At 37.7% G+C, this 9932-nt stretch overlaps 1 protein-coding gene across 1 annotated transcript in view; it reads right to left on the reverse strand.

The window, feature by feature from the left end:
- LATS1 (large tumor suppressor kinase 1) overlaps window positions 1–9932 on the reverse strand; it is a 33383-nt gene that overhangs the window by 16191 nt on the left and 7260 nt on the right. Inside the window, exon 2 of the mRNA XM_007943204.2 lies at window positions 5349–5496. Coding sequence (XP_007941395.1) covers window positions 5349–5496 — 148 coding nt within the window. The remainder of the gene's footprint in view (window positions 1–5348; window positions 5497–9932) is intronic.

Below are 9932 nucleotides of genomic sequence, written 5' to 3' on the forward strand. Positions count from 1 at the left end.
CTATGCCAGAAATGACAAATTGAAGAGGAATGGTGTGGCATTCATTGTCACAGAGAGTATTTCAAGATCTATCCTGAAGTACAGCGCTGTCAGTGATAGGAAAATATCCATACGCCTACAAGGAAGATCAGTTAATACTATTATTACTCAAATTTACGCACCAAACATCAAAGCCAAAGATGAGGAAATTGAAGAATTTTACCAACTTCTGCAGATTGAAATTGACTGAACATGCAATCAAGATATGTTGATTATTACTGGTGATTGGAATGCAAAAGTCGGAAACAAAGAAGAATCACCGGTAGCTAGAAAATATGGCCTTGGTGATAGAAATGATGCTGGAAATCACTGATAGAATTTTGCAAGACCAATGACTTATTCATTGCAAACACCTTTTTTCAACAACATAAACAGTGGCTATCCACATGGACTTTGCCAGATGGAATATACAGGAATCAGACAGACTGCATCTGTGAAAAGAGGCAATGGAGAAGATCAATATCTTCAGCCAAAACAAGGCCAGGAGCTGACTATGGAACAGACCATCAACTGCTCATGTGCAAGTTCAAGTAGAAGCTGAAGACAATTAAAACAAGTCCACGAGAGCCAAAATATGACCTTGATTATATCCCTCTTGAATTTAGAGACCAGCTAAAGAAGAGATTTGATGCACTGAACACCAATGACCAAAAACCAGAGGAACTGTGGGATGACATCAAGAAAATCATCCATGAAGAAAGCAAAAGCTCATTCAAAAGACAGGAAAGGAAGAAAAGACCAAATTGGGTATCAGAAGAGACTCTGAAACTTACTCTTGAATGGAGAGTAGCTAAAGCAAATGGAAGAAATGACAAGATAAAAGAGCTACAGAAGATTTCAAAGAGCAGCTGGAGAAGACAAAGTCAGTTATGGTGATAAAGACCTGGAGATAGAAAACCAAAAGGGAAGAACATGCTCTGCATTTCTCCAACTAAAAGAACTGAAGAAAAATTCAAGCCCCGAGTTGCAATACTGAAAGATTCTATGGGCAAAATACTGAATAATGCAGGAACCATCAAAAGAAGACAGAAGGAATACACACAGTCAATGTACCAAAAAGAACTGGCCAATGTTCATCCATTCCAGGAAGTGGCATATGATCAGGAACCAATGGTACTGAAGGAAGAATTCAAAGCTGCACTTAAAGAACTGGCAAAAAACAAGGCTCCAGGTATTGACAGAATACCCACTGAGATGTTTCTATGCCAAGAAATTTGGAAGACAGCTACCTGGCCAACTGACTGGAAGAGATCCATATATGTACCCATTCCAAAGAAAGGTGATCCCACAGAATGTGGAAATTATCAAACAGTATCATTAATATCACACACAAGTAAAATTTTACTGAATATAATTCAAAAATGGTTGCAGCAATATATTGACAGAGAACTTTCAAGCTGGATTCAGAAGAGGACGTGGAATGAGGAATATCATTGCTGATGTAAGATGGATCTTAGCCGAAAGCAAAGAATACCAGAAAGATGTTTTACTGACTATGCAAAAGCATTCGACTGTGTGGATCATAACAAATTATGGATACCATTGAGAAGAATGGGAATTCTAGAACACTTAATTGTGCTCATGAGGAACTTGTACATAGACCAGGAGGCTGTAGCTGGAACAAGGGGATACTGCATGGTTTAAAATCAGGAAGGGAGTGCCTCAGGGTTGTATCCTTTCACCAGATTTACTAAATCTATATGTTAAACAAATAATCTGAAAAGGTGGACCACATGAAGAAGAACACGGCATCAGGATTGGAGAAAGAGTCATTAACAACCTGTGATATACAGAGGACAAAGCCTTGCTTACTGAAAGTGATTATGACTTGAACCACTTAGTGATAAAGATTAAAGACTATAGTCTGCAGTATGGATTACATATCTCAACATAAAGAAAACGAAAATCCTCACCACTGGTAATAAGCAGCATCATGATAAATGGAGAGAAGATTTCATATTACTTGGATCCATAATCAATACCAATGGAACCAGCAGTCAAGACATCAGACAACATATTGTACCAGGCAAATCTGTTGCAAAAGACCTCTTGTGTTGAATTGTTTGATATGGCCCTTCTAGCCACTGTCCTCCATTTTGTGATATAATGTAAATCCTACTATCCATGCCTGTTTAAGGTGGTGTGGTAGTTAAGGTCGTGTGTCAACTTGGCTGGGAAGCTGGTAGTAGTCATTCCCTATAATGACTGACAATTGGCTCTGTGGTGGGATTTGCTGTGGGCAACTGAGTAGTTGCTGATTGTTAAAGCCATCCACTTGGGTTACTTCTGTTGGAGTAGCACAGGTGGAACATATCTTGAGTCCTGTCTTGCTGGAGAGTATAACTCAAATCACCACCCTTTGTTTCCTTGAGGGTGTACCTATGAATCTTCTGGGAAAGTTTGCCCTCCTCTTGCTCCGGTTCTGCGTTTTGGCTCACTGTAATCTCACCCTTGGATTTGAGACAGTAGCCATCATCTGATCTGCTGACTGAGGTTCATCAAACCCCAAGAATTGGGAGGATCCTCTACAGCTACTTAAAGACCTGGGACTTGCCAGCCTGCCAGCCGCCACCACCACTACGTGAAACGATCCCTGGGCATCTTTGAGTTCCGTGAGATGTTACAGTGAAATACAGAACCTTAATTGAGGGTAATTACTGAGAGGAGGAAGAGAAGTTAATGTCTGAAATGAGGTAGTTTGTACATCTGGGACATCTTTAACCTTTAACCTCTGCCTCATATGGACCAGCCTTGTGCTGATCTTTCTAAGAGAAATTGTTCAAGCACCTCTTTAAAATGCTGAAGAGCAAAGATGTCTCTTTGAAGACTAAGGTGCGCCTAACCCAAGCCAGAGTGTTTTCAATCGCCTCATATGCATGTGAAAGCTGGACAATGAATAAGGAAGACCAAAGATGACTTGATGCTTTTGAGTTGTGGGGTTGGCAAAGAATACTAAAAATATCATGGACTGCCAGAAGAACTAACAAATCTGTCCTGGAAGAAGTGCAGCCTGAATGCTCCTTGGAAGGAAGAATGGCCAGATTTCATCTCACCTACTTTGGTGATGTTGTCAGAAGGGACCATTCCCTAGAGAAGGATATCATTCTTGGTAAAGTGGAGGGTCAGAGAAAAAGGGGAAGGCCCTCAATGAGATGGACTGACACAGTGGCTACAATGATGTGCTCACATATAGCAAGGATTGTGAGGGAGGCCGGCACAGGACTGAGCAGTGTTTCATTCTGTTGTACATAGGGTCGCTATGAGTCAGAGCCAACTTGACAGTACCTAACAACAACAACAACAACATAGATACTTCTATCTTTTCTCACCTATGTTCTCAGTAACTGTACCTTCCTATATACCAATTTGCTTATGCCTGTCCTTAAGTTCTCAAATGCTCGTTTTTACTTTGGTTGTGCTGTGCTTACTCTATCCACAATCAGTGCCACTTTTTCCCATACCCAAAATAACTAGTCTATACTGTATAATGGAGCTCTGGTAGCATAGTGCCTAAGGTATTTGACTGCTAACCCAAAGGCTGGTGGTTCAAACCCACCAGCCACTCCTCAGAAGGAAGGTTGGGCAATCTACTTCTGTAGTGATACTGCCTTGGAAACCCAAAGAAGGGTCGCTATGAGTTGGATATGACTCGACAGCAATGAGTTAGTTGGGTTTTCTGGTTTATACTGTATAAAACATACTTTCCCTACTCTCTTCCTCTTCCTGGTAACCATCAATGAATACTGATCTCTCTATATTTATCTTGCAGCCATCTTTTTGAAACACAAATTCAATCATGTCATACCCTGCTTGAAACATTTCAATAACTTCCTGCTGCTCTAAGGATAAAAATAAAATCAATGAAACAGTTTTGCATAGTCAGGCCCCATGTACTTCTCCAGCCACATCTTATACTTTTGTTTTCAGTGCTCTAGCCACCATGACCTTCTTGCAAAACCACACCAAAGGAGCCATATATAAGATGTACTTCCTCCTTAACCACAACCCCATTAACCCTTGTCTTTCTGAAGATAGCAGCTCTATTATCAGTTTCTCAGGAAAGTTTTCTCTGATCTCTTTGATTAGGTAAAAAATCCCTCCATTATACGAGTCCACAGTACTACACAACTCTCTTCATCCACACTCATCTAGTTGAAATTCTACATGTATTTGTGTGATGATGTAATCTCCTTTACTAGAAAATAAGCTCTACAAAAGTACGAGAACTTTATATCCAAAGCCAAGCAAAGGTCTGAAATATTATTTGATCAAGAAAAATGTGTTAAATCAATAAACAAACAAAGACTTCTTATAGATCAGTAAGAAAAGACAAGCACAAGACTAACAAAGACTATAAAATAGTGATTTAAACATAACAAATGTTCAATCTTGCCAGTTATCAAAAAAAATATAAATGTAAAATGAGCTAGCACTTCTTCAGCCACAAAATAGACAAAAATGATAGCACCCAGGGTTTAGAAATATATGCATTCATATATTAAACTGATAAAAAAAATATGTAAGTTGATATCACCTTTCCAGATAGTAAGTAAAATCTATCAAAATTCTTAAAAGTTTCCAAGTCCTTTTAAATTTACTTTTTACACAATCACCAGGAATGGAAAAAGATTTAGCCACAAAGTTATTTACTATAATACTGTCTATAATGGTAAAAAAAATAAATGCAAACCAGGCAAATGTCCAGAAATGAGGATTGGTTATGTGATATTTATTTTAATGTGACTATTAAAAATAATCGGTAGAATATTTAGTAACATGGAAAATTATGCATGGTGACTAAAGCAGATCTCAATAGACCTAATTTTCTGCTTAAATCAAGAACCAAAATACACACACATACAAGCCTACTCACACAGGAAACAAGACTGGGAAACAAAACATACCAAAATACTGTGGGTATTAGTAGTGATGTTTGCTTTTTCCTTACTTTCTAAATATTCTATGATGGGCATGTTTCATTCGTATAATAAGAAATTGTAAGAAGAAAAAGAGTAGTTTGAGTGATGATATTTGTGGGGAAAAAAGAGGTATTTTAGTTGTAGTACAACCAGCGAAGTAGTTCTCAACCTAGACTGCTGCTTAACTGAATTACTTACCAAACTTTTACATGTGAGTGCACCATCCTCAAATTCCTATAGGTATAATACTATAGCATTATTGTTCTAAGTTGAGATCTTCACTTATAGGAAAGGTTTTAACAGTTTCTAAGAATAAAGATGTAATATACTTGAAAAATTTTAAACTATACTATAAAAGAAGAGACTGGGAAAAAAAGTTTGATTAGTCACCTGGCTTCATGTTGGGATTAATAGGTCTGGCAGCGGCTGCAGCCATCTGCTCCCGTCGAGGATCTTGACAACTCATTTTACTAATGAGTTCAATTGCTGCTTCTATGCTTCTGTTATTAGTTTTCTGAAGAGCTTGTATAACCATATCCTGATATGAATTTTAAAAAGACAAATAATATTAAGTCTTATAATAAATAAGAGATAAACAGCATTATGTGTTTCATTAGAGAAATTCTTAATTATGAAGAACAGGGCCCCCAAACCATAATATTAGTGGCCTATTTGTAACTCATATAAAAATCCAATCTCAAATTACTGAAGAAAACAAAATAAGCCCTCAAATCCTCCAAATATTTTTTAGTATTTTCATATTTATGTAACTTACTACTATTTTCTTCATCTTCCTGACACAATCATACAAGTATCACTGTAATTATTTCTCATTCTTAATTGCATTCTTGTACGAACAGAAACTGGGATTTTTTAAAGTATCAATTAAAATACTGAAATCTATTCTTCTGAATTGTTAAAGCACTTGATTACGCATTTTTGCTACCGTGTATACTAGTAAGAGAACTATGTAGTTCTAGTCCTATCCTCTCAGAGCTTACATTTTGAGAACTGTGTTTTCAGGGACACAAATACAGGAAAAATGGTAGAAGAAAAATAGTAGGTGGAATGATGGAAAAGCAGTGGATTTGGAGTAGATATGTGAGTTTCAATTCCAGCTCCTCTACTTTAAAACTGTCTGACCTTTGACAAGTTATTTACGTTTTCAAAGCCTCAGCTTCTTCATCTGTAATAAGCTCACAGGGTTGGTATGTGGATTAAATAAGAAAACATGTAAAGCACATAAGCACAGTGGCTGGAGATCAACACTGTTTGCTGTCTTCCTGTCCCACTCACTGTCCTTTATGTCATATGGAGACACACACAATATAGTGTCATGGGGAAAGTATAGTAACATGCATTTTATAAGAGAGGCAACTAGCATATATATTCATATATACATAATATAAAATATGTAATAACACATACAGGGAGCACAGTTATAGTGACTTTCGAGACATATGCAAACACCTCACAGGACTGGTTTACCAGGTTAGAAAGCTTGGGACCACAGTCTCATGGGACAACTTGGTCGGCTGGCATAACATACTTCATTAAAATAATGTTCTGCACCCTGAGATTGGTGAGTGGTACCTGGGTCTAAAAAGCTTGCAAGCGGCCATTTGAGATATATGGGCCTCTACTCATCTGGAACAAAAGAGAATGAAAGAAACCAAAAAGTCAAAGAAGAAACTCATCCACAGAATAGCCCACAAGAACCATGGCCTCATCTAACCTGAGCAGAACTAGATGGTACCACTACTGAACACTCTGACCAGGGACACAACAGAAGGTTCTGGAGAGAATGGGACACAAATATAGAGCAAAACTCAGATTCCTAGAAAGTCCAGATTTATTGGCCCAATAGAGACTTGAGGATCCCCTGAAACTATTGCCCTAAGATATTCTTTGAATTGGGAACTGAAGCCAATCCTGGAGGTCACCTTTCATCCAAATAAACAGACTGACTTATAGAATAAAACATACCACCCATGAGTACTATGCTCCTATAAATAATCAACTATATGAGACCAAATGGTCAACATTTACCCTAAAGCAAAGGTGAGAAGGTAAAGAGTGGCAGGGAAGATAGAGTAATGGAATCAGAACAATGGAAATAATGAAAATGCTGATACATTGTGAAAAATGTAACCAGTATTACAGAACAATTTGTATACCAAGTGTTAAATGGGAACCTAATTTGCTGTATAAACTTTCACCTAAAATACAGTAAAACATTATTTAAAAAAAAAAAAAAAACAGAGGCAACTACTTACTTACTCTAGAATATTTAGTATTTCAAATATTTTGAAATGAGAAATTGTTGTTGTTGTTGTTGTTATGTGCCGTCGAGTCGGCCCCAACTCATAGCGACCCCTCCTTGGGATTCCGAGGCAGTATCACTACGGAAGTAGGATTGCCCAACCTTCCTTCCGAGGAGTGGCTGGTGGGTTTGAACTGCCAGCCTTCTGGTTAGCAGGCAAGTGTCTTAGCCACTATGCTACCAGAAAACCCAACTGAAAAACAGGCAAAGGGTTGGAATAGATCTCTCTCCAAAGAAGATATATTAATGGCCAATAAGCACATGAAAAGATGCTCATTAGTCACAGTTCTTGTTGTCACTGTGAACCATCAAGTCAATTCCAACTCACAGCAACTCTGTAAGACAGAGTAGAACTGCCCAATAGGGTTTCCTAGGCTATTATTTTTACGGAAGCAGACTGCTAGTTTTTTCTCCTATGGAGTAGCTGGTGGGTTCAAACGGCTGATCTTTCAGTTAGCAGCCAGGTCAGCAACGAAATGTTTTAACCACTGTACCACCAGGACTTCTTCATTTGTCATTAGGTAAATGCAAATCAAAATTAGGAACTACCTACCACTTCACCTCTACTTGGATGACTATTAATAAGAAAGTGGTTGAGTCAAGGGAAGTGAACTATCTACACTATTATCACATGGCAGTGCCACCTCAATTGATAAGTGGCACTCACTACCCTTTGTTGACATTATGGGAATCATATTCTTATTAAATGCATTGGAATTTCAGCTGGTGATTTGGGTGATTTATTTATATGCTGGCTTTTATTGTTTAATATTCATCATATTATATTTTCAAATACTTTTAAAATCTGTAATAGTGTTAGCCAAGTTTGCGGTCAGTAGGAGTGCTAGTGCCAGTGTGAAAAAGACTAACTTTAGAACAGATGTCTTATATGATAGAAACATTATGTTCACATTACTAAACTTATGTTTATCATGCTTATAAGCAAAAATACACTCCAGCAACTGAGATTTATGTGCCCAAAGAATGCATCAGTCTTATTTAACATTTATTCCTATGGAAAATTAATCTTGAACTAGCTATCAAGCTTTGAATGAAGTGAAACTGGACAAAAATTCTTAAGTACCAAGTTAGGATCTTGAACAAATTTGCAATATAATAGCAATCTACCAAGAAGCAGCAGAAGTAGACTGCCATGTTGCTTATATCACCATGAGTATAAATAATACCATACCTTTCTCATTTATACAAATAAAGATCAATAATATTAAATGCTTATAGTAAAGCAACCTTGCTTAAGGAGTTATTAATGTTATCCAGTGATAATTATGAAATGTATGCTTGTAATATTGCCAAAAGATGAACAGGTCATTGACCAATGCATTAGATTTCTTAAAACTGTTTTCATTAGAGATATTTTTTAACTAGTTTAAAGGTACTAACAATGTTTGCTATGGCTACCCTGCTTCATGGCTTCATTCATAGTAAGAGCTCCACACATACATACTGTAGTGAATTACTTAGTAAGGCTCTCTTCTAGCCACGATCTCTGTGACTCCCACCAGATGACTGCATGGTACTACGCAAATGTAAGGTGCTTGTGGCCCACCAGGGGACTGGGTAGTTAGCTAATAATGTAAGTAATGTAAATAACGTCCATAACCACCAAGCTTCTGGATAGCAATCAAATGCCTTTGGCACTGCACGATCAGAGCTACTTAAATAAGATGTACAGAAGTTTAACATGGGGACTGTTCAGTTTTGCCATTCTGCTAGGCTTAAAATGTGCACTCCCAGAGGCAGAACCACCACTCATCAGTCAGTTTGTCACACTGTGGTAGCAAGCAGACTATGAGGCTGGAAACTATACCACAGGTGTTTCAAATAACAGCAGGGTCACACCCAAGGTGGACAGGTTTCAATGAAGTTCCAGACAAAGACAGACTAGGAAGAAGGGTGGGGCAATCCATTTCTGAAAAACTGGCCACTAAAAATCTTACAAAAAGCAGTGAAAACTGTCTGATACATTACTGAAAAACTTCATAAACAGCTGTGACAACACTGTCCGATATAGTGCCAGAAGACAAGGCTCTCAGGTTGGAAGGCACTCAACAAGTGACTGGGGAAGAACTGCCTCCTAAAAGTAGAGTCGACCTCAATGACATGGATGGAGTAAAGCTTTATGGAGCTTCGTTTGCTGATGGGGTACAACTCAAAATGGGAAGAAACAGCTGCAAGCATCCATTAATAACTGGAACATTAAATATATAAAGTATAAATCTCGGAAAATTGGAAGTTGTCAAATATGGAAGTAGAACACACAAAAATCCATATCCTAGGCATCAGTGAGCTGAAATGGACTGGTATTAGCCATTCTGAATGAGATAATCATACGGTCTACCATGCCGAGAATGATAAATTGAAGAGGAATGTCATTGTATTCATCATCAAATAGAGTACTTCAAGATCTATACTGAAACGCAATTCTGTCAGTGATAAGATAATATCCATATGTCCTACAAGGAGGACCAGTTAATTCTGTTATCCAAATTTATGCACCAACCATTAGAACCAAAGATGAAGATATTGAAGATTTTTTACCAACTTTTGAAGTCTAAAATTGACCAAACATGCAATCAAGACATACTGATAATTACTGGTGACTGGAATGAAGATTGGAAACAAAGCAGCAT

This window comes from Orycteropus afer, unplaced genomic scaffold, assembly GCF_000298275.1.
Source record: "Orycteropus afer afer isolate SDZICR_OR568_19922 unplaced genomic scaffold, OryAfe1.0 scaffold00101, whole genome shotgun sequence".
Lineage (NCBI taxonomy): Eukaryota > Metazoa > Chordata > Mammalia > Tubulidentata > Orycteropodidae > Orycteropus > Orycteropus afer.